At 44.5% G+C, this 24,841-nt stretch overlaps 2 protein-coding genes and 1 long non-coding RNA gene across 7 annotated transcripts in view; 1 reads left to right on the top strand and 2 right to left on the bottom strand.

Annotated features, from left to right (window-relative positions):
* CTNNBIP1 (catenin beta interacting protein 1) overlaps positions 1-10,305 on the bottom strand; it is a 31,562-nt gene extending 21,257 nt beyond the window's left edge. Inside the window, exon 1 of the mRNA XM_044445450.1 lies at positions 9,936-10,305. The gene's annotated coding sequence lies outside the window, so the exon portion shown is untranslated. The remainder of the gene's footprint in view (positions 1-9,935) is intronic.
* Positions 9,929-12,659, top strand: LOC123031033. The gene is made up of 3 exons (XR_006416211.1): positions 9,929-9,989; positions 11,174-11,348; positions 12,187-12,659. It is a non-coding gene; the product is annotated as an uncharacterized LOC123031033 (long non-coding RNA).
* A 750-nt stretch (positions 12,660-13,409) lies between these two features.
* Positions 13,410-24,684, bottom strand: LZIC (leucine zipper and CTNNBIP1 domain containing). 5 transcript variants are annotated; one of them, XR_006416217.1, is made up of 9 exons: positions 24,571-24,684; positions 23,657-23,767; positions 22,536-22,671; positions 21,794-21,892; positions 20,733-20,828; positions 19,815-19,896; positions 19,419-19,456; positions 17,679-17,792; positions 13,410-14,267 (listed from the first exon to the last, which is right to left on the bottom strand). XR_006416217.1 is itself a non-coding variant. In XM_044445522.1 (8 exons), the coding sequence occupies exons 2-8, from the start codon at positions 23,755-23,757 to the stop codon at positions 17,790-17,792; spliced, it is 555 nt and encodes a 184-aa protein (XP_044301457.1). In that variant the 5' UTR covers positions 23,758-23,767; positions 24,571-24,684; the 3' UTR covers positions 15,499-17,789. The 5 variants fall into 5 exon arrangements, 2 of the variants coding, with proteins under 2 accessions (XP_044301457.1, XP_044301456.1); XR_006416216.1 differs by having other exon boundaries at positions 17,380-17,792; XR_006416218.1 differs by lacking the exon at positions 13,410-14,267 and adding an exon at positions 15,499-17,527.
* Between the last annotated feature and the right edge of the window lie 157 nt (positions 24,685-24,841).

Consider the following 24,841-nt stretch of genomic DNA (forward strand, 5'->3'; position numbering starts at 1 on the left):
CTCACTACAATTTTACATATGCTTTGGACTATCCAGTAGTTATTTTTTTGGGAGGAGTCTATTCCACCAATAAATTTGTACCAGAATATTTTTTAATTTTCACCATTATACAGCTCTTTTAAATGCTTCACCTGCTTCATGAAAATTAACGAAGGGTCAATGTAAATGAATTCTGGGTGCCCTTTTGACAACTAAGATTCATCTCCTATAATGCAAAGAACAGAGGACTTTACAAACATTCAATAGGTGGCATATAAAAACCTGCTTTTGGGGAAGCCTATGCATAATTGCTAGAATATTGCGTACATTTTGTATTTATTCACTGCCATGGATACATATGCATATATGTAAAGATGATACAAAATGGGTACTCCTGCACTGGAGAGGCCTGGCGACCCTGGTCTAGTTCATTCACCACTTCATTGGGATGCGTATTAAATTTTCAGTGTCTGCTCCACTTGCTGCCATGAATCACTGGGCTAAAAAGAAATAGGCCCATGTAATGAAGCGATTTAGACCCCTGATAAAATCTCTAGACAAAACTGAACCTCACCTGTTTGCAGAACTTTGCCAACTAGTCACCACAACCGATTATATATGCAGTATTTTACACTTACCTTTATGCAGTAAATCAGCAAGAATAAACAGAACTATATGACCTCCATTGAAACATATTAAATATTTGAAATACAACATGAAGCATTTAACAGTGCTGTATATCTATTGCAATCGGTGATCCTCCAGATGTTTTGGCCTATAACTCCCTAGCTACCATGGAAGTTGTAAACAAACGCATCTGGTGGACCACAAGTTGCCCATCCAGATCTATTGTAACTAAGCCAATGCAACTGAAAGAATCCTAGTCTTTCCCCAAGTCTGTTGCAGCTGCAGATTACCAGAGACCAATGGTTATGTTCTCTTTCGAGGAAGCCTTATATTACTGATATCCTCACAGAGCAATTCCAGGGTTCCCAAACTCTCAGATTTTTCTAGAACAAAGGCAATGACAGAAGCACAAAGCAAAAGGACACCGTTTTACAAACACCGAGTTTAAAAACTCGAACAATCTTGTTACACAAGATTAAAACCTGCAATAACACAGGGAAGCGTAATGGCTGCAGTACAGGCAACACTGAGAAGGTACTTGAAGATGCTGCTCCTTTAAGCCTTATTAACTTACACTGAGAACCTTCATGAACATTAGAGCACTGAAATTAGAAAATCCATCTCTACATTACTGATTACTTTGTTCTCATTCAACAGGAATCATGACCTTCAACCACAGGCAGCTGGAGACTGCATTAATTCACCTCCCTGGAGAGATGCCAATAATACCGAACCTATAATATTTATCCATTTATAATTGAACAGCAAGATCTGGAATATTTAATGTCTCGTCTTTTTTGGGACATACCAAGCTTCTCGGGGACTCACAGGCCCCTTGGTGTAAGATTTCAGTTACATTTGACTTCAGGCTGAATTCTCCAATGGTTGTTCCATCTGGGGTTTGTAAGTGGCTAATTCAGTTTTTAGACAAAGCTTTCACAGTTCTCACAAAAAGGGGGGGAAAAAAACCCTTGCAGCCTTCTATACCTTACAGTTTATAAACCCAAACAGGAAACGTTTTCCTTTCCTGGTTATGATTTTACCGTTTCTATAGCTTCTTTCATGAAAAGATTTCAAAACACATCAGGAATATTCATGCAGTCACATTCAAGAACTCCCCTCGGTAATTTGGCTGACCACATGGAGTCAGGTTAACTGTGAATTATTGTTGAACTCTTCTGTCCTTAAGGCACAGGCAGTCTATTACAGTCTTGTCAACTTCACACTGTCAGTGAAGAAAGCTTGCTTCTATTATATTCTGTCAGCAACCCAATGTTTTCAGCATTTTAATAGCTGTTGTTAATTCCAGATGAGAGAAGTACAATTCCATACTGCCTTCAAGGCTTGAATATGCAACCAAAATGTTTAGCTAGATAAAAAATAGCTGCAATTGTACCATAATGTACCATACACTACATGCCACTTCAAGCCATCATATCGTATTTAAGTCTCTTGGGGTTTGCTCCACATTCAACCATGTTTGGTTAAGGGGAATGACATATCTCATCAAAAATCCACTCCCCGTAGCTCACACATCTTCCTTGAGAATGATGAAAGACAGAATGCAATGTTGTATTGGTAAAAGCAATGGCAACACTTGTAGCAATTAACATACCACAATGCACTCTATTTTTGGAGTTATGATTTCCCTGGAAGAAATAATTGCTGAAAGAAATAAAAGTCGCTGCCCAGCAGCCTAACAGTGGATTGATGACTCCATCCAAGTCTCTTCTTCAGGATTACAGGTGTTCTTAGGTGTTCTTAGGCAGGCAAGCAGATATTGTTTAAAATTACAACTAGGGGCAATTGTAGGCATGCCCGAGAAGTTGAACGTGGTCAGTGGGATTTCCCCCCCCAAACAACAGGAACTAAACCCAATTTTATTTTTTAAATATCCCCTCAATTTCAAAATGTTGCATGGCTTCTGCCTAACAAGGTGGGCAGATGTTCAAGAATCTCAGATCAGTGATGTGGGGCAGAAAGTCTTTCAGAGCTTTTATATTTCTGTGGAAAATGTTCTGCTTCATGAGTTCTTTAGTAACAGAGAATACATGTCCGCTGCAAACACATTAGCCAAACTTGGCAGTTTCAAAGTTGCAAATTATGCTTTTTAGATTATCATCTCTGAAAATGAAATGAAAGAAATATTCACAGTGGAATTGAAGGTGATCCAATAGCTTCAGTGAAAGAGCCGAACTCTATTGAAACAGATGAATACTTGTCAGTATATCAGGCAAAGTTCTGGGCTTCTCAATTTTTGGATTTTCCCCCTTAAATCTAAACAAAGTAAGGGAAGTCTTTACATTTTTACAAGTATTCCAATAAAAATATTTTTAAACTTTATTTTACTTATATTTGGCAAACAACAAACATGTTAAATTCAATTTCTCTAGGGCTTCCAATACAAGTGTGCAGATTAAAATAATTTGCATTAGGGAAAAAAATTCCAAAATGTCTGATTCAAAATGCTCCAAACAACCCACATCACGATCTCAAATGCAGATGCTTACTGATTATGTAAACACAGCATTTTCTGCTCAGTTTTTTGGATGCATTTACAATTTACAAGCTCAAAATGGGTTGAATGATTGGCTTGTTGAGGTTCATCCCAAAGGAGATGTGATACTCTGGGAAGACGTGCTCAACAAGAGAAGATCAGAAAACTTTGGAAGTGTAGAAAGGACTCTTAACCCATTTATCATTTACCACCATTATTATGTCATTTCTGTAACACCCCACAGCCAAGCTCTCTGGGTGGTTATAAGTCTTTCAATCACGAAGAAATGTTTCCTAGCCAGAAAGGGCATTCCTATTTATACCTACGTAGCACAGGAATTGAGGATAGTGCTGGCAAGCTCCTCACTCGAAAGCAGTTGACAGCCTACAAGCACATGAGATAAATGGCCCTTGTTTAGTAGAATCTATGAGATTGGTGATACATTATAAAACAGCCAAAAGATTTTTAGCTAATTTGATGTTGCGTACAATGAAGGTAAAATGGTCCACTTCCATTTTAGAGGTAATATTTCTGTTTATTGTGCTTCACATATCTTCATAAGCCTTACATGCACTAATCCTTACTTCTGGGCACAATGAAAATGCTCTGAAACAGCTCAGCAGCTTGGGAAACATATGCCAGAGTACATCCAACAGCTTCATTTTCCTGCTGACATCATAGAAGCATCTGGGAAGTACTTGCGGTACACATGCGACAAATTACTAATGAAGGCAAAGCCTTAAAATTTTATCTGCTGGGATTGTCTGAGCTGTGAACACATTATAATAGCTAACCAAAAAACAACCCCCGCCCCCACCCAAAAAACCCCAAAAACTGTAAACCATTTGATGTGAGCAAAACAGGGTGATTTAATCATGTGTAAGAGATTGCATCTTCCCTTATAAATAAGCTGCTCATTTTAACTGTTACAAACTCATTCCTTATCTTTCTCCAACATCACATGAAGTTGTTCTGACTACAGGTAGAAAAGATAGTTCAGTTCCTAGGTACTGATGTTTTCCCGGCCTGAGAGTTCCCCAAACTAACTGTAAACATCCCACAAAGACCTTCATGATTACCTGCAATATCTTAATGCTATTAAAACAAAACAGGAAGCACAAGACACTTTTAATTTTGTGAAAGTACTTATTAAACTAATTAGCATAAATTGCATTTGTTGATTTTTGGATGTCTAAGAAGTTGACAACACATGTATCTCCTGAGCGATCCAGGAACACTTTAACCTGCAGACTGATGTATCAAAATATTTTCCCACCTGCAACTGTGTGTGTTCTTATGACACATTACATTCATTCAAATTAAAAACAACAACAAACGGAAGGAAGGAAGTATCCTAAACAGGGTGTAACTTCCTTCCTTTCCAGGCAAGTTATAGTAGAAGTACGCTGCAACAGAACAAGCCTAAACTGACAGATTACTTTGCCACAGAAATGTTCTTTGAACAAACTTGTCAGCATCTACTTTAAAGATATATTTCTGAAATCTTCCAGTGAGTGACTAAGAAAGGGTTTAATCAATGCTAAATTACTGTACGAGTATTTTGAACCCTAGAAAAGTGAAACTGATATATGGCTCAAGAGTTACATGAGCTTCAGCCTGCTATTAATCACTGCATAAACTCAATTTATGGAGGATTAACATTAATTATGCTAAATACTTATCAGACTGACTTATTCAGTGGTGTCTGTGTTCAGGAGAACATTTGCCAGACCGATCCTGCACAGTAACTGAGCAAAGACTGTACAATGCATACCATGATTAACCCACATAAACAGCTTAGTTTCCAAAACTTCATTGTGCATCAGTAATTACAGTTTAAGGATTTCTGGAGGCTTACTTCCCATGATTAAGACAGACCCTTTTTATAGGGTTTAATCAGAATTGGATACAGCACTTACTCGTTCAATGTATTATTGACAAAAATAATACAGTTTCATTATTTCATACATTAAAGGAAAATGCCTTTATGAAGCCAGAGCTATTTTTATTCTAATGTCTGATCTTTCTACCAACATTTATTGTCAATGGCACACGACAACTTAAATCTGTCCTCTGTGACTGTTTAATGTTTTCCTAATATAAACATTACTTTCAGGGCAGTGTTTACCTCAACACCAGCTGAAAGTTAAACAATCACACTGCTCTATACACATGCTATGTTTGTAAGAACATCATATAAACACAATTTATACAACTGGAGATTGCCAGGCTATAACTGGAGAGGCAATGCAGACTTCTGTGGGCTTTTGATGGCCAAATGCACCTGAGAAGCAATTCCCAAACTCAGAAGATGCACTTTTGCCTTCACAATTTGCCTGTCAGTTCCACATCCAGAAACCTCTTTCCCAGGCATTTGTGCAAATGTTTCTTTCTCTTTTCCCTGCCACTGATGCAAAAGAAGCATCGCCAACAAGGCTTTCAAATTCACAGGTTGGAAATAGTTGGCCATTTGGTAATAAATAACCCCATAAACTTACATATTAAACTTTATGCACCCATGTGAAAGAAAATCCAAGTTTATACGCATTGCATAAAGGAGATTATTGGACAGCAAGTGTCCAGAATAGATGCGCTGGCTCACAATTAATCTCCTTTTCAAACATGAGAGTAAATTTGAGGCTGCTGCTTGGATGTTCACACGCAGAATGAAAACACTGTTCTATGCATGAGCCTAGATTTACTTTCATAACCAAAGCCTGACACCACGAATTTGCATCTCCAAGTGCTACAGCGTCCATCTCAGTTTTTTCAGTAGACGGTGTTGGCCAAGCCCATAAAATGATGTATCACATATCTAAGAACTATCTAGGGAACTTTCTGCCTTAATCGAATGAGAAAATCCCATTGATAAAGTATGGTTATTGCTTGCTTTATGCAATACCTTTGTGGGAATAGGGAGAGAAAATGAATGTGGCAAAGGGCCAAGTAAACTTGAGTATGTAGCGGGAAAGGGGACACTCTGCATGATGTGGGTGGACAGGTATTTACACCACCATGCACAGGAACCCCAGAACTACAACTCCCTGGTTGCATACTGACATTTACTTACTAAGATTAGACTGCCAACTTTCCCATGGCTATAACCCCCCCAAAAAGGGCATATCTATGTCTGCTACTTCTTAAATTAAGCTTGATGTAGCACATAAACAGTGGTTAATGAGGGCTAATTCAGATTAAATGGCTCTGAACATGCATCCTGAAATGCACTGAATGATACCACGGTATGACCTTGGAAGACCTGAGCATAAAGGGATGTTGTGAATCTTCAAGTACAAGAAGTGTAGACAATGTGGGAAAAGGCATGAACAGGGACCAAGGGATTTTCACGCATCATGAAATGGTCAGGTCCCCATGCTTCCAGAATCCAGGTTTCAACAACCTGGTGCCCTCCAGGAATGCTGAGTTACAATTCCAGTGTTGCTGTCCAGGGCATGTTCAGAGTTACAGCTGGACATAACTGGTGGGCACCAGGTTGGGAAAGACTGCTGTAATGCGTCAGCCAATTTTTCAACCTGGAATTGAAAATACCAACATATAAGAACAACACGCTGATATCCAAACTCCAAGGTACACCTTCTCGGTATTTCTGTGCACATGCAGAATGTTTAATTGTATGAATTTGAACATTATGGAACAAAGTCAATACACTGGAATATACAGAAATCATTTTCTCCTACAATACATGGGAATGGCTGGTAGGTAGTAATGAATAACCGTGCGAAAAATTAAAATAAGGACCATTTTGCATATTAAGCAGGATACTTAGTTTAACTGAACGTGAACTGTCAGCAAAGATCTGATATCCATTACAGCTCCTGGGGAAGCAAGGATATATGCTTTTAACAAATGTATATTGCAAATGTGCAGGGGTTTTAAACCACATCTAAACACACTCACAGAACAATCCTACGGCCCTTACATAGTGCCTAAAAGGACCACGGGATTATTCAGAGATCCAGTTCCAAGTTCAGAAAGCTCTGACTTTGGAGCTGGACTCCATGGTAAGAGCACTTGTCCCCAGCATGGAAACATCCATACCAATGCATCTCTGAGGTCGTGAGATTGACCAGGAAAGTGTTTGCAGGGTAGAGCGGAGACAGGTGCTGCCTCTGAGTCTGGAGGGTTACCTTCATGATGCCAACATGCTAGAGAAGACGGGATGGACATGCCAAGACAGGAACCCAAGAAGCAGTCTTAACACGGAGCAGGCCACAGTCCAAGCTGAGAACGGTCTCCTTCAGCTGGCTGAGGGCCTACGGCAGGGAGTGGTCTCCCTCATCACTTTGGAATGGAGGTGCAGGAGAATGAATCTGGGGTCTCCCACATGAACCGCACATGCTCTACCACAGGGTTGTGGGCCTTCCCGGAAGGGGTCCCTCCTTCGGCATAAGTGGTGCTCCCTAGCTAGGACTGGAGTCTTGGTGCTATGCTGCTGGTTGCATGAGAAGCTGCAGAGGCCAGAGAATCACGGGGCTACACAGGAGGCTTCAGATCCAGCTCTCCGTCAAGAGGGGCTTCTGGCAGTGCTGCCAGCAAGCTCAAACAAGCGTGGGAGTGAGGCAGCGTGCTAGCTGCCATATCAAGGGTTGGCAAAATGGGTCCTCTCTTCTACTGCAGTCGTGGCCCAAAAGTGAGATAGGTTAGCCTGTGGGGTTTTGCAAAGAAGTGCTGAACCCTCGACCTCCTGAAAATAACTTGCGTGTGTGTGCTGGCAGATATACCTGGACCTGGCTCTGGGAAGTCACACGGGAATGTGGTGGCAGCCATGATCTTTAAGGTCAACTCATGGCCTTTATATACTTCAGCCAAAATTCCCATCAGCCCTACCCAGCAGTGTCAATAACGAGGGCTGATGGGAAGGGCAAACCACAGTGTGGAACACAGTGAAGCCAAGTGACTCCACAACGCTGTCAAAGGGCCGTGTCATAGGTCTGCAGCAATAGTGGCAGAGCTCAAGAGAAGAACCAGTCGAAACACTTAAGTGAGGTTTGCCCTTCCCATCAGCCCTACCCAGCAGTGTCAATAACGAGGGCTGATGGGAAGGGCAAACCACAGTGTGGAACACAGTGAAGCCAAGTGACTCCACAACGCTGTCAAAGGGCCGTGTCATAGGTCTGCAGCAATAGTGGCAGAGCTCAAGAGAAGAACCAGTCGAAACACTTAAGTGAGGTTTGCCCACCCAGTCCCTCCACTGACAACAAATGAGTGTCAACAGAAAGCATCTAATTTATTATTACTGTATGTTAATTTATTAGCAGCAACCTGCCCTTCCCCCCATATTTCAGGAGAGAATTTGAGAGAGGTGGAAAATAGGTAGAATGTTCATGCTTCATGAGGAATGCAGTGAAGGGAGAGCGATTATGGTGAAAGAGAAGGCATTGGTAAAAGGTTTATTTTGGGTGGGAATAAAGGGTTCTTTCTTCCTTCAAGGCAGTGACACACAATGTGTGGCCCTCCAGATATACCGGCCCAGAACTCGCATCAATCCTAGCCAGCATGCCCAATTGTGAGTGCTGACGGGGACTGGAGACCAAATTATCTGGAAGGGTCACACAATTCACAGTTCCTTGCTGTCGGCTATTCCAACAAGGGAGGTATAGAACTAAATCCCTGCTTTAAGGTACAAAATGATAGCTGTGCAGCAGTGGCATTCAATGGAAACAGCACTGGGAACCAATTGAATAAGGTTCACCCTGTCCGCCAGACCCTCCACAAGGAATGCATGAAAAAGATAAAGAAATCTGTCACTAGCTTTTTGGGTGATTTTTGGGCAGAGAATCCAATCTGAAGGGGGTGGGGGAGAAGAGGCAGATGGTAGGTGCCATCAGCCTGGTTCAAAGTGAGGGAAGCAGAGCAAGTGTGTGTGAGAGAACTTATTTTGGGTGAGAGTGAAATTAAAGTATGGGGACAGGCAACATGCAGCCACCCCAATGCTTTGGCCTAGGGCTCGCCCATCAGCCCTAGCCAATGCTGAAAACTGCGGCCGGAAGTTGTGGCCAAGACATCTGGAGCAGCACACAACCCCTTGCAGCTGGCTGTCAGCAGTTGTCAGTCAAAGTCATACTGAGCACCACAAGTGGCCCACCCCACGGTTTTAAGGGCCAGGGCAGAACCACCGCTTCATGGCAGTGCCACAGAGATCCCTGGAAACAGCACGTTCCCCCAGTTGAATCATGTTTTTCCTGCCAGCCACCTCCTGCACGAAAATGACCAACAGAAAACAGCTGGCATTGCAACAAGCAAGCCCAGCACCAGCCCCCCTGGAGTCTTCACTTCACTTGTACCACTCCGCAGCCGAAAAGCCCTCTGGCCAGTGGACAAAGATTAAAAAGCTGAAGCATTCTGAACACCATCCCTCTCTCTCTCTCTGTCTCCACAGCAGACCTACAAACCACACCTACAAAAGCATAAGCATACGAGAAGGGGAGACACACAGACACACAGTATTTGTGGGGGGGGGGGCACGAGGGTGGGGGGGGAGGGCCGGGGGGGGGGGGGGGGGGGGAGGTCAGCGCCTCCTGCGCGCCCCGCCGCGAGGGCACGAGAGCAGCAGTGACTCCATGATGGGTCGCGCCGAGGGAGGCGCGCGGGGGGGGCAGGACGGAGAGAGTTGTGCAAACGACGGTTGGAGGGAGGGGGCGGGCGGGCGAGCGCGGAGGGGAGTGACGGGCGGGGGAGGAGGGGGCCGACGCGCGCGAGCCAACCAACGGGCGAGCGCGCGAGCGAGCGGACCGAGGGGGGAACCCGTCGCGCGCGGCCGCTTTTGTTGCCAGGCGCGGCCGAAAAGGGGGGGGGGGGAGGCAGCGCTTACCTGAGGCGGCGGCGGCGGGGAGGAGAGGCTGCGCTCCTGCTTCTGGCCGCCGCGGTGAGGGAGAGGAGTCGTGCGTGCGCCTCTGCCTCCGGCAGAAGGGCTCCTTCGCGCTAGCCCCGCGGCTTCCCTCTCCCCTCGCCCAACTCGGGGGGCGGCCAGTTTCTGCGCCGAGGAGAAGGCGGCGGCGGCAGCCCGGGCGGAGAGCGGCGTGCCCGTGTGAGAGCGTCCCTGCCCCTGCTCCTCCTCCCTCCGTCGTCGTGACTCACAGCGGCAGCGGCGGCGGCGACCGAGGGAGGGGAGCGGAGGAGGCGCCTGAGCGACTCCGAGTGGGAGGAACCGGCCGCCGCTCCTCGCCGCGTCCCAGCAGAGCCCGAGACCGCTGAGAGGCGGCAAGCCGCGTCGCCTCAGGCAGCTGACGCGCCTGGGGGGGTGGGGGGAAGAATTAAAAGTAGGCGTGGCTTCGCTAATCTTACGCAGGGGGTTATTGTCTCGGGAGGGTGGGCGTGGCAAAAGGAAAGGCCGGGCCAGGTGGTGGGAGGGGCTACGGGGAAGGCGGGGGCGGGGCTTGGGGAGGGTCCGCCGCGGGCAGGGCGGGGCTTACAATGCTTGCGGGCCGAAGCAGGAGCGATTAAAAGCGATGAATGGACTGGAGGGAAGAACTTTGCGGGATCTGGCCCAGCATGTTGGTCTCACGCCAGCCAACAAGCTGCTCCTAGGAAAACTACGAGCAGGATGTGGGGCCAAGGCTAGCCCCTGCCCATGTTCCCCAGAAACTAATACATAGAAGCATATTGGAGGAAGGGTTTCTTTTAGCCCTATTCCTACCTTGAGCACCTATTCCCTAACAGATAATATCGAAGCTAGGAAAGTGCTGTATGTTGAGCCAGGCCCTTGGTCCCTGAGCCCAGTATTGTTAACACAGACTGGCAGCAGCAGCTTTCCAGGGTGTCTAGCAGGAATCTTTCCGTTCCTTTCTGGATAAGCTGTGGATTGCGGCTGGGACCTTGTGCGAGCGAAGCAGGGGCTTTGCTGCTGGGCCACAGCCCTCTAGCACTTGATCAGTCTTCCTTTTCCTAGTGCTGTCCACATGTTTGGGGTGTCAACTCCCATCATCCCCAAGCATTATGCTCAGGACTACAAAGCACTACAGTTCCAATGTCTGGAAGGCATCAGGTTGGGGATGTACTAGATGAACAAATAATTTCTCTTGGTATAAAGCAGTATTTTCTGTTCCCCAGGAAGGAGATCAGGAGAGAAACGCTCGCCTATACTGAAAGGGAATAAACAGACAAAAGGATCATGACAGCGATGATGACATACCCTTTGTTATAAGGATTAATTAAAAAGTCACACAGAAGGAAGTCAACTCTCCTGAAGAAGGCAGGAGGAAAGATTGCTCAGTTTTCAATCCAGGTAGAGCACCTCTTTTGCATGCCAAGTGTACCAGATTTGATCCCCGGCATTGCCAATTAAAGTTGAGAAAGAGTTCTGTCTGGAACTCCAGAGACTCACCCCCAGTAATTGTAAACATTTCTGAGTTAGATGGACCAATTATCTCACTCTGGAAACAGCAGTTTCTTAGGTTCCTTACAGACATCAATGAAACAGTGAATGTAAAAGCAAATAATTATAAACCCCTATTTTTTTTACTCCATTGTTAGCTTTCTGGGTCATTATTTTCAAATAATTTGAACCATTTCTTGATTTATAATTTATCCTGCCTGTTTCCTCCTGCAAGGAACCAAGGCAGTGAATATTATCTTCCTCCTCTCCATTTTATCCTCACAACCCTGTGAGGTAGGTTAGTGAGTCCACAAATTTCCTTGGCTTCATGGCCAGAAAAAGACTAGAACCTGGATCTCCAAGGCCCAGTCCACCACTGTAACCATGATGCCTCACTGGCTCTTCTGTGATGTGATTTAGAGCTGGGGCAAGGTGGGCAAGGTCTCAGCACCGAGCTTTTGAGCACATGCTCCAGTCTGAGGTCACACAGATAAAATCAACAAGTAGGTCACTGTGAGGGAGAGGCTGAGGGAATGGTTTTCTCCCCCAAAGAGCACCAGCAGATGCAGTGGGGAAAGGGGGAACGGTTTCCCTGCTGATTAGAACGGCTCAGTTTTTCCTCTGGTGCATGCTTCCTTCTTCTGCAATCTCTTTGTGCAAAGCCAGTGAAGAGAACCTAAATGGGGCTAAGTTAATTTCTCCTTTATTCCTCCCTCTCCTCTTTACATCTCTACCCTATACATCACAGAAATGAACAAGTCTGCACCTCCTGATCTGTGTTTCCAGACTTAAAGGACATCAAAGCCTGATGCCACCAAAATCTACAACCTGTGTCAGGGAATGAAGACCTTAACTTGAAAGCATCTGAAAAGAGCAAAAGCAAGCAGCAGACAGGAACTGGAAGGGTGCAAATATGCTGGGATCTGAGAGGATCATGAACCCACACACAGCAAGCAGCAGGCAGTAATGATGATTAATTATTGAAGAAAAACCAAGAGCATCAGCTCAGGCAGGGTGGAAAAAAGGATACGGAAACATCGCTCTGGGATCCTTCTGTCAGAGGCACCTTAATTAGCTCACTATGGGAAGCAGAGAGAAATATCCAAAGCCATTTTATGCTCGTATGAGGTGGGAGACCAGCAATTAAGGCATCTGTTTATCCTTTGTAACTGACCGAGATTGCTTTTGATGGAATTACAGGCTTAATACAATTTTTAAAACATGCCATATGTTCTGTCTTGTCCTAATCTGGCTGCTTGATTTCGCAACGGCTCAGGGACAGGACCCTACAGATTCTGTACTCTACACCATGGGAACCCAAACTCTGCAAGCTAGTAACAGAATGAAAAAAGGAGATAATCTGATTCATGCACCAAAGTAGGAAATGCACATTTGAGTGGCTCGTGTCTAGCTATAGCGCTAACCTTGCAAAAGGTACGTATCAGTATTCTGAAGGAAACCACTGCCCAGGGTTCAAGAGGCCCATATAAAGCAACTTATAGCACAATCTCTGGCATGTTTATGTGGAAGTCAGTCATAATGTGTGCTTATTCTCTGGCAAGGAACAGGTGTAGGATTGTAGCCTTGGACAATGTATGAAACGCACCTTCCTCAGTTACCACTTGCCTTTCGGTAAGCAGTGAAAGCCTGGCTATTCAAAAAGGCTTTTGGAGGAAATTTCTGCAGCTGCTAGATGTACAGTTGTATTATATTTAGATCAGTGTTCTTAACACTGAGCTAGTATTATCATCACTACTTTCCTCCTATGTTCTACAAATCTAGTTTTACTTGATATTCCGCTATAAGAACAAAACTCTTATAAGGCAAGGAAGTTTGGTATTTTGCTAAGTTAGTGAGTACCATTGAAGGATGTATTTTATTTACTCTTTATATCTCTAGGCTGCTTTTCTCCAGAGTTTTCCCTGATGGGGTACCAATTTGATAAACAAGTCACAAGCAGGAAAAAGGTGGTGGTGGGGAATCAAGAAAACGCTTTATTTTGGCTATCAGAATCACATTGCCTTGGCCGGAACATCAGCATTTATGACAGTGAGTGTGAGCCAAGGGCATGGCCAGAGAAGGTTAAAGCAAAATGAAAGGCCTTTCATTAGGGAAGGCAGAGAGGCGAGATTGAGCGCTGCAGGGAAGAGACAGGAAGCTATTCACAAAACTCCTGTTGCTCCTGACCCAGTTCCTAGCCACAAAAATGGTCTAATCTTCTAGATACTTATGGAAGCAACCACCCCTGGGTCCTAGCTTTCTTAGATGGCTGTCTTACACAGCTCTCTGGCCTGCTTCATTTTTCTTTTCCCTTTTTAATGAAACCATGGACACCACTCTGAACCTACAGCTCACATGACATTGGGAATCTTACTGCCAGCCCTCTGTGTTGATGCAAGCAAGTCTCACTAGTTTCAACAGAGCTTGCTTCTGGACAGACATGCATAGGACTGCAAGCTTAGAAGGCTTTTAGACATTCTGTTCTATCGGATGGGTTGAACATTATTTTGTGGATCACCATCTGTGAACCCCTTTGAGCTATACCGTTTGTTGTTTTCAGAAATCACAGAGTTCAGAATATTAGATAACAGGTAATGCATTTCTGTAATAGGTGCAGCTACAGGGTTGCAGCTTCACACAATACATACACAGCTCTCCTGGCTTTATGCATCTTCTTTCTAAGGTGTGGCTGTTAAAACTGAGTTCTCACCAGCCTTTGGGTCGTCCATATTTATGCGCTTCTCCTTCTCAAAATTGCCTCTCTGTGCCAGTCTGTATCCACAGTAATCGCCTCTGAAATCCATTTAAGTGACCACCACAAACTGAAACCTGTAGGATCAGAGCAGTGGATTAAGCCTGACACTTAAGACAAGCATCTTGGCCAAACTAAAATCCCTGTTATGGCATAGTCATCTGGGACTGCTCTTGCACCCCTCACCCTTCCTAGGAACAAGCAGCTATCCTGATCTTTTGCCCAGACCATGTTTCTAAAGTGGGCAACTGATATGCTCCATGCTGCCTTTTGGGGGTCCAGAACTCCCCTTTTTATAATTTGGATTCTCAAGTGCCATTAGTTCAGTTGTTCTTACTTGTCATCCAGTCATATCTGACTTATGGCTATCCCATTTACTTATTTCCCACTTTTTCCTTCAAGGAGGCTTAAATAATCTTCTCTTCTCAATCTTATCCTCACAACAACCCTGTGAGGTAGGTGAGGCTAGGAGTCAGTAACTGATCCTAAGATTTCTGATGAGCTCTGTGGCTTGGGGGAACTAGAACACTGGCTTGGCCTGAACTCTCCCAGGTCCCAGTCCAACAATGTAACTGCTAACCTACACAGACAGCCTAAAGCCCTCATAGGACTCTATGAATGAATGTCCCGCCCTTTATGGGCCATTGTTTTTACTGAAGTATTATTGTGTTTCTTGTACAGAAAAGATGCAGAAGAAAACAATGAGTATATGACTGTTCTTAATTTTACAGTGCTGCATATTAAGATACTTGACAGCAGAATAGGACTGCTTACGGCCTACCTCACAGGACTGTTGTGTGAACAAATACATTAAAACCTACAGAGCAGACAGCTTGTGATCCTCCAGATACTTGGGCCCCCAACTCTCCCGATTCTTTGTCACTGGCCATGCTGGCCTAAGCTGACAGGGGCTCAGGCCCAAACACACTGAGGATCACAAGTTGCCCTTCACTGATCCAGAGCAGCTTGCCCGTTAAAGGGCTCTGTGTCTAAGAAGCACTGTTGTTGCTATGCTTAACATCTTTGATGTAGAAGTGCAGTCTCTAAAAAGGGATTTGAATTTTCAATACCTTGAACCTTATTTATAATTGCTCTAAGCAGTATTAGCTTGAATTCTGGGTGTTGAAGCAAGAAAAATAAGTCCTTCCCCAACATACATGAAGTGTGTGTGTGTTCATATATTTGCACCACAAATTCTTGGTGCCATAAGGGGAAGCTGTTGCTAAATTGCTCTGAGGAAATCCTTGAAAGTGTGTGTGTGGGGAGGGAGGTGGAGTGGGAAAATAGAAATCAACAATCATGATAAAATGCCTTTCTTGGCGGTGGTTTATTAAAGTGAGATGAACAATATGCAAAGTGAGATGAGTAAATGCAAATCGCTTAAGCAGAGAGAGATCAGAAGCGGCAGCCTGTTTCCAGCCAGTCTGATGGCTGGTTTTGGCTCAAGGCACAGATTTGCAACTGCAGAGCAGCAAAGCTTCACTTCTGCAGGCAGCAGACTAACCCTCTAATCATTGCTAATGAGGCTGCTGCAGAATTCCAGGGGAAAGGCATCCATAACCACTGTGACTTCAGAAAGGTTGTTATTTAGCCATCACTATTTTTAAAGGAAAAATATTTAAAAGGATTCTACTCCAAGGATGCCGATTGCAAAGCCACGCAGGGGAGTAGAGGCCACTATCCAGGCAGCCGAGAGCGCTGAGGGCCAGCACCAGAAGGCAACAGCCAGACACTCAGAAATGCTGCATGGAGGGTTCCAAAGCCACAAAGTCCACCCAAAACCCAGCTGCCAGGCCTGCCTTGTCCCTCTTTCTCCTGGACCAAAGCTATTTCCCACCTTCCTGTGTGGCATAAAGTCCCAGAGTGCTGGGCATGAAATCTTAGTAGGGTTTGCCCTTGTTTTTCTCACAGTTCCTTGAACAGCATCTGAGAAAACCCTGCATCTTTTTACTGTTTACCAGTAGCAGAGATGCAGAAGCCCTGCTGGCAATGGGTGGGAACAGGACCCTCAATTGCCTTCGCCCTGTTAAGCCCTGGCAAATGACTTTTGTTCATCCTCTGTATCTGCCAAATGTCTACATGCATCTACTTGATGTCTGTACTGCCTTTCCAAGACCAACCAAAGTTTGTGACATGAAAACTACAGTCAACGAAAAACACAGTAAGCCATCAAAAATGCCACCTCTGTAAGTGAGGAGGCATTTCCCCATCAGCTCCACTGGACTAGAGCCTTTAGGAACCTAGCCTTCTCTGACATTAGTGGTTTGGCTCACTTCAGCAAGCCATCAGGTTCTATGAGCTGCTTGTCTCCAAACCAAAAGCAAACATGAGATTAACCTTCTGCCTGTCTCACATTAAAGGAAGCTTCCGTACTGGGGACTTGAGTTACAGATGCCTCCCATTATGGAAACGGAGGATCACAAGACTAAGGACCAATTTGCCGCACACTTTTGCTGACTGCAGTAAAGCACAAGGAAAAACGACAACCTGAGGGACAGACCTGCCTCTCCTGGAATACCACACCCTTTCCCCCAACCACTCATCATTCGGTAGTTTCACAGCTTTTGTTCAGCTTTTCCCCATTATAACAAGCGGTACTAAGGCCTAGTTACTGGCATGTTATAAACCCAGAACAATATTCCATAGCCAGCACCCTTTTAGTGACACAGATGCACTTACAAGCCAGGCAAAGTGAATAAAGACATGACAGGAGATGGTATTAACCAATTAGGATCCACACGCACAGTGAGAGTCAATGGACATAACAATATGGAATTCTTTGTAAAAATTACTTAGGGTCCATAACAAGCAGGGCAGGCAATAGAAACTATGAAATGGCTCTATCTAATCCATCTGCTTTGAAATTCAAGGAAGGTAAAATGTAAATGTCATACTGAATTGTAGTTCAAAATAATGAGCTGTCCACCTTAACACCGTTCAGTGGTAACAGTGTGTAGTTACTCTGCATTTATTTGATTTGTATCCCAGTTTTTTCTTACAACTCAAAACTCTAATTTTGGGGGAAGGGCATTCTGATGCTAAGATTACCAGGGCAAGCTCAGCAACCAATTAATACTGAGGCTGAGGGAGGGGGGAAGAAAACAAACAAATTACTGCATGCCCAGGGGCACTACAAGATTATTTAGGAAAAGATCTACAGATCCCAAAAATCATGGTACTCAGTCTTACCAAGCCCTGCTTTGATGAGAATCTTAAGGAATGTCTTCCACCTTCTTAACTATGCCTTGACAAAGGATACCCCATCAGGGATAGGCAGGGTTAGGTGCCCAGGGTCGTTTGTGATCTACAGAAGTGGTAAGTTGGCAGACACTTTCCTCTGTGAAGTAAACCCCAAGGAAAGTTACTTTGTCTATAACAGGAAAGCAGATAAGGAAGGAATTCCATATTTACATCAAAACCATTTTCTAGTCCACTCACTCAGAGGTTCAAGGTGGACCAACTTTGCCCATTTGAACCTTGAGGCCCACCTGCCACAAAACAACAGCTCCGAGTGCAAGCTTGGTTCAAGAATTCATTTTCAGTGCAAGAACTGGCGACGGACACACTTCTCTACTCTTCTTTCCCCCTCTTGATTTCAGTCACTTGAAAAGGAAAAAGATGTGTTTTGGTGAGGCAGCTGTTCCATCACTGGAAGTTGGAAGCCCTTGCAGAGCTACTGCAGATCACCCAGGGATCTAGCAACAGAACTCACAGTAGCATGTGCCCACCCTGCTCTACATACACCAACCTGGCAAATGCCAGCCAATAACCCACGAGAGATCTGGTGTGCAGTACAACAGGAAAATTCAGTCTGGAAAAATCTGGAAAATTCAGACCTGGCCCTTCTGGGATCCCCCACCTGTTGGGCGATTTCCAGACATTTGTGTAGTTCCTATTAAATTCTAAAAGGTGGAAGTGCTTCACCTATGACGGTTACTGAAGGAAGAGATTTGAACTAAAAACATGCTGGGTGTTCTTGTGTTTTGGCTCTGCCCCTTTTGTCCCAGGCCCCTCCACCAGTGAAATGGTAGCCCCCACACAAGAGCGTCCCCAAAATGGACTTCAGTCTTGAGGCTGAGAGAGTTTCCGCATCCTCCTGTGAAGCGTCAGACTAAGATTTACTGTTTTTAATTACCGTATTTGTTTTTATTATTTTACATTTTTTTCATTTTAATTGTTATACATGCCTTGATGGCTCTTTGCAAATAAGGCAGCATAGAAACGCTTACAATAAATAATGAAACACCTGCAGAGCACCAGGATGGTATAGGCGAATGTCGTTGGGCCTGGATGACCAGGGGGAGCCTTGGGGCAAACGGGCAACAAGTTTGGTCTGCGTTGGGCAATGGAATTGACCGTGGCTAAAAACAAGGGTTGTTTGTTTCTACTTGGAAGTAATTTCACGCTGTCCCCCAAAACACGGGGAAAGAATGTCCATTTGCCGCCTGGATAACGCTCCATGCTATGAGAGGATGCCAAAAGCTGGGGCCCCTCGCTGCTGCCTCTGACCATGTTCCCTGTCATTCTGAGATGCGAAGTTAAATTGGCCCAGAAAACTCTCAGCGGGGCTGCTGTTGTTTGCCAATCAAGACCGGACAATACAATGGTGCCCATTCATCTCCCCAGAATGAAACCAGCAGGAGAGCAGAGTACTTGGATTCTGCACCATCTCAAGTTTGGAGGCACAGTTTCAAGCAGACACTGTTGTATTCTATGCAAAACTTAGGTTCCAACTCCACTTCTAAAAAACATACAGGGTCTTAATAAAATCAACACAACCAATTTTCTGGCAAAGGGGTAAACTTTGGCAGCTGCCAAACCCCCGCAGTTACCAAATGGAGACACTTTCTGAAATCACGTGCAAAAACAAGAGAACCCCTTACTAGGGAAATATACATTTCAAAGATACCTGGGAGGTGGATAACAAACACTCTTACTTGCATCCATTCAAAAGATGACAAGCACAGAGAGTCAGGTTGGCGGGGTTTTGTTCGGTTTGTTTCAAAAGTATCACTTTAGTGTTTTAGTTGTCAAGTTTGCAAAGGACACTTTAACACCCCCAACCCACTTTTTCTTAAACTTTACATTAGCTTACTGTTCAAGATAAAGAGCAGTACAAAAAGTTTGTAAGAAAGACACAGATAGAACATGGTAAAAAATGTCCAATGCAGCAGGCTGAAAGCCTGGAAGAGGAACAAAGAATTCCTTCACTGCTTTGATTTTTCTACCTCAAAACTTGCCAGAGCGAAGACTTTATCTCCTGATCCTGTAGTTGAAGAAAGTAAAAAGAAAGAATCATTTGGAAGCGTGTCCTTTCCTCCTGGAATGGGAAAACTGTGGCATTCCAGTTCTGAACTTACTGTTCTGATCGACCCTAGCCAGTAGGGCCAATAGTGGGAGATTGGAGGGGGATTGGAGGAGTTGCAGCTTCTGCCCCATATGCTTTTCCACAGAGCCCCACATCTGTGGAAGCAGACAAAGCCACAAGCCACACACACCCCGGTTCACCCTTGTAACCCTCTATAAACACAAGGATATTTAATGACAATTTATTTTTACCTGATGGCAAAGGGACTGACACATCTGAAAGAAGAATGAGGTGTGAGAAGAAAAAAAAGATTTACCAAGGTCACTGGCGGCTCGTTCAAACTGGCTGAGAGCAGCTCCAGCATTTGTTGAAAGAAATGCCTCATCATCAGCAGTCAGCTGAAAATACAAAGAACAAAGGGGCAGGGGAGAAGAGTTAGCCATAGCTTATTTCTATGGCATTACTTAGATTAATATCCCACCTTTTCCTCTTTTAAAAACTAAAAGCAACTTGCATTCTTCTCCTCCCATTCTCCATCTTATCCCCACAACAACCCTGTGAGGTTGGTCAGGCTGAGTGTCTGTGACTGGCCCAAAGTCACCCAGTGGTCTCCATGGCTGAGCAGGGACTAGAACCCAGATCGCCCCAGGCCCGTCGAATCCAGTTTTTCCAGTGGCCAACCAGCTGATTCAACGGGAAGCCACAAGTAGTAAGTGCAGCAGTCCCCTCCCACTCGTGTTCTCCAAAACTGGTCCTGAGAGGCAGACTGCCCTTGATACTGGAAGTACCGTACGGCCACGATGAGCAGTCACTGCATTTACCCTCCTCCATACATGATTTCATTCAGAAAACAAGGACTAGAAAGCTGCTTTGTTAAAAGTGGCAATTAAAAAAGAGAGGGGAAACATTGGCTCTGGTTCCCATAAACCTGGCCAACCTTGCACTAACGTGGGCATGTTCATTTATATGCGAGTCAGTGCAGTGAAGCGGTTCAGGTGCTGGACTGGGATGACCCCGGCTCAACTGCCCACACCAGCATGAAGCTCGCTGAGTGCCATCGGGCCAAGCACTGACTCTCAGCCTGACCTACCTCACAGTGTTGTGAGACAAAACAGGAGATTGTGGTTCATATATGGAAACTTGGGCTTGTTGGATAGAAATATAACTAAACAGAATAAAGAAATGCTGATTTTATGATAAATAACATAAACGGCGTGCCATCTGCAGTTCCTACCTTTTCCCCAAGCTTCCTGAGGGCAGTGAGAATTTCTACCTTCTGCTGGGTGTAGAGGTCCCGCCCCAACTTTCCAACCATCAGATCTCTGTCCATCTATGCAGGAAAGGGCAGAATGAGAAAAACACATGCCTTCCATACTTAATGTACGAAAAGGGTTTACACAGAGCCCACAGCAGTAATCCCTGATCTGTGTGACCATGAGAAATACATTCATGAAGCAAACAGCAGCTCCTGAGGACCATGGTGGTACTGTACTCAGCCTTCGATTATTTATGCTCAGCAGTGCTAATATTCTGGGTAAAAACAAAGAGCCTTGCAGTACCTTCAAAGCACACAGATTTTCTCTGACAAACTTTAATGAACACTTTCAAATTTGGATACATGAGGTACTAACCTTAAATTTAAGGCAGATTTACATATACATGTAAATTTAAGGCAGAAATGTAAACTTTGTCACAGAAGGAATCAAAATCCAAAGAGCAGAGACTGATGGTTACTTTAACAGTTACCATTCATAAATTGTTAGGTAATAATACAGATATCACTGAAATGGTAAGCCATTAAATATTCTAATAAAAATTCTGGTTCTTGTTCAAAGAAGAATATAGAGCTGAAACTCTTGATGCACTGGCAGTTTCACTTCAATATCCATCTTTGAAATTCCTGTGTTCAGGCAGTTATCTTTTCTCCCAATTATTTTAAAGACCTAGTTCTAGGTTTTGTAAGACTGTATTCTATTTTGTATTCTGTGACACGGGAGACAAGAAGATCTGAATCCGCCTCAACACACTGACTTTCCAACTTTGTCTGCAATTATTGGGGTGCATAGGCATGACACAAAAGGGAAAGAAAGAGATGGGAAGGGAAGAAAAAAAAGAGCGGATTTGGACACCAATTTCTAAAGTTAGGTAGAACATTCACACTGATTTCACAAAATTTATTCTGAATGTCACAAGGAAGGCCAAAAACATAATACCTACTGCCCCTTCATCTTTGCAAATCACAACTGATGACTGCACACATATATTTGCTTTATAGGAGGAAGGAAGAATCTTTACCTCGGCCAACCGTGTCCGCAACTGCCCAGGCTGTTTCTTGGCAAACATCCGAATGACTTCAGGGGTTTTAAATGCCTGGCTGATGGCTGCTTGTATAGCCTGGGAGATAAGGACAGAAACCAAAACCAATCTCTTAGAGCAAACACCAATGGTCCCTGCTCTTCATTGCGGCATTAGGGCAAGCTACTTCAAGCAGGCTATTCCACAGTGAGCAAGGAGTCCTGCTCTCCATTTTATCATCACAACAACCCTGTGAAGTAGGAAGCTGGGAGTCCATGAGTAGCCCAGAGTCACCTAGTGAGCCTTGTGGCCAAGCAAGGACTAGAACCCAGATCTCCTAAGTCCAACACTCAATTAGACCATGCTGGTGCTCTCTGGGTCATTTTCAGTTTCTATAGACTCCGCTAATATTAGTTGCAAAATCTTGCCATCACGAACTTGCCAATCCTTTGTTAGTCCAGCGCAGACTGTGCACCAAACAACTGTTTGCCCTAACCATCATTTGGGATCCAAACCACAGTTGGGTTTGAGCACTGTAATCATGTTGTGCAATTTGTTAAAATGATAAAGTTGCCCAGAGTTACAATAATGACAACTTATGTCATTCTTCCCTTATCCTGGGCAAAAGAGAGTTTGAAAGCATCCTTCAAATGATGCAATGCCTTTGATATGCCACAGCAAAAGCAAGCAAGCAACCCCCACCCACCACAAAAAAAAAATCCTTAAACATGCATGGACTCACCAATTGCATCCCACTAAGTTCATCTACCAGGGTCATATTCCCAGACATGATCTTCTTCAGGGAATCATTGAACTCGCTCAGCTGCTCTAGGGTTTCCTTCTTGGTTTCTTCATATTCATCAGCATCCAGTTCATCTCTGAAAGAGAGGTGACAGATTAACCACAGTACCACTATGCGACAGTTACCTTTTTCTTACTCAAAGCAAACCTGTAGCTGGATCACTGCAAGGAAGTGGAGCTTCCAGGAAGGGGAGGGCCTCACCAGCTGGATGGGCCAGATCTGGCACATAGGTTGGAGGGTGCCCATCTGTTCTCTGAGAAAGTCAGTCCAGTGAACATACACTGCTGTCTCCCATTGAACCAAAAGTGCGATCTACCCAGCACAATGATATCTATTCTGAAGGAACATCAGTGGTTCTTCCTTCCACTACTGCCAGCCTGAAATCTTTGAAAGCCAATGCAGTGTCATGGTTAAAGTGCTAGACTGCAATCTAGAACACCAGAGTTCAATTTCCTAGTTGGTCTTACTGGGTGATTCTGGACTGGCCACTTATTCTCAACCTAATTTACTTCATGGAATGTTTGTGTGAAGGCAAAGTAGAGAGGTCCATGTTAGATACCTTGGCTTCCTTACAAAGAGAAAGAGGTGAAACATGTACATAATCATAAATAATTTTATAATATGAGTTATCATATGGCCTGGAGGGCCTGATCCTGCCTAATCTTGGAACTAAGCAGGGTTGGGCCTGGCTGAAATCTGGATGGGTGACTTAAATGTTGTGAACTGCCCAGAGTGCTTTGGCTACAGGTGGTACAGAAATGCAGTGTAATAATGTTAGTTTTCTCCATCCTGATACCTTCCAGATGTACTACAACCACCAGGTTCTCACAATGAACATGACTGGCTGGAGGGATCCTGAGTGTTGCAGACCAACACCTCTGCAGGCAGCATTTCCAGGTAGGACTAGAAAAACTCCTGCCTAAAACCCTAGAAAGCCACTGCTAGTCAGTGTTGACAGAACTGGACTGGAAGGAACAAAGGCCTAACTGAGTATGAAGCAGTTGCTGAAGTTCCTAAAGATGTTATAGCAGATTTGTCATTTTTAGAAAGCTGCTTCTCACCTGCACTCATCCAGATCTTGCAGCTGCTGCATTAGTCGGTCCAACTGCTCTTCCAAGTTTTGCTTCAACTTACTGGTCTCAATTTTTCCTCTTGAAGCCATTTTCAGTTATCTGCATAACAGATGGATGTCAGAGACAAGAAATATCTATGTGGTCTGTTTAAGAAATGATCAGTCACAATTCCACAGGCAAAGTGCCATAAAAGAACTTTGCCCTAATAAAAAAAAAAGTTCAGGATTTAAGCATGCTTATCTTATTCCAAAGTTCAAGGACAAAAATTTAATACTTTGGCATTGCTATAGTATGCTTTACTCACTGTGGTTAAAATAGATTTCTATGTTTCTATGTATCTGATTGCTTGCCTTAGCTATCTTTTTAATGGAAAAGCATTTCACACAAAGGCCCTATTTTCTAGGGGCGATGGCAGTTCTTTTTCATTACTTAAGTGTATTTTAACCATGCAATATCTTACCAATACAAATACACATTCACCTAATTCTAGGTAACTGTGACAACTTTTCCAACACATCTGTAGTGTGCTATTACAACCCACAGCATTATACTGAAGACCTACTGGTACAGCTTTGTCATTTTTCTTCACCTAGCAGGACTGCTGTGCTTTTAACAGTTATAGTGTAATACGACAGCAACAAAACAGGTTCCAGTTCCTGTTTGGTCAAGGAAACAACCCTATGAAGTCTACTCTGAATGAAAAAGTTGGAATGTACAACCCACTTTTGCAATCGAAGGGCCGGTTAGTTATTTCCCAAAGTGGGCAGACTGGACCCCCAGACTGGACACGGCTGACCCCTCCCCAATCTGCCGGCCCTTTTCCTTCCAATTTCCCACATGCGCCCACCCAAATCCCCTCCCCTCCTTACTAACAGCAGCTCGCCCCACAAACCCCGACTCACCTCGCCCCACAAACGCCACTCCCAACAAGCCTCCCTCTCCAGCCAGCAACAAAAGGACCACCGGGACTCCCCCAATCACATCCTTCCTTTGAGCACCCAATTTCAGAGGCCGGACACACCCACTTCCGGTTTGGGAAACTGGAGGAGCCGTTTATAGTGACGGAAAGCGGGACGCTGGGCTCCAGTGGCCAATAGGAAGGCTCCTGTGGGAACGGTTGCAATAGCGGTCCCCTCGGCCGCCTAAACTTGGTGATTTGGTTCCGACCCTAAA

This window comes from Varanus komodoensis, unplaced genomic scaffold (assembly GCF_004798865.1).
Source record: "Varanus komodoensis strain SLA01 unplaced genomic scaffold, ASM479886v1 scaffold48, whole genome shotgun sequence".
NCBI lineage: Eukaryota > Metazoa > Chordata > Lepidosauria > Squamata > Varanidae > Varanus > Varanus komodoensis.

Excerpts from the sequence above, each read along its gene's own strand:
- LZIC (XM_044445521.1), bottom strand. The coding sequence starts at position 23,757 with ATGGCTTCAAGAGGAAAAATTGAGACCAGTAAGTTGAAGCAAAACTTG. Across the intron at positions 19,897-20,732 it reads TCAGGAAGCTTGGGGAAAAG|CTGACTGCTGATGATGAGGC; the intron begins GTAGGAACTGCA and ends TTGTATTTTCAG. Across the intron at positions 19,457-19,814 it reads ACGAGCCGCCAGTGACCTTG|GATCAGGAGATAAAGTCTTC; the intron begins GTAAATCTTTTT and ends CTTCAACTACAG.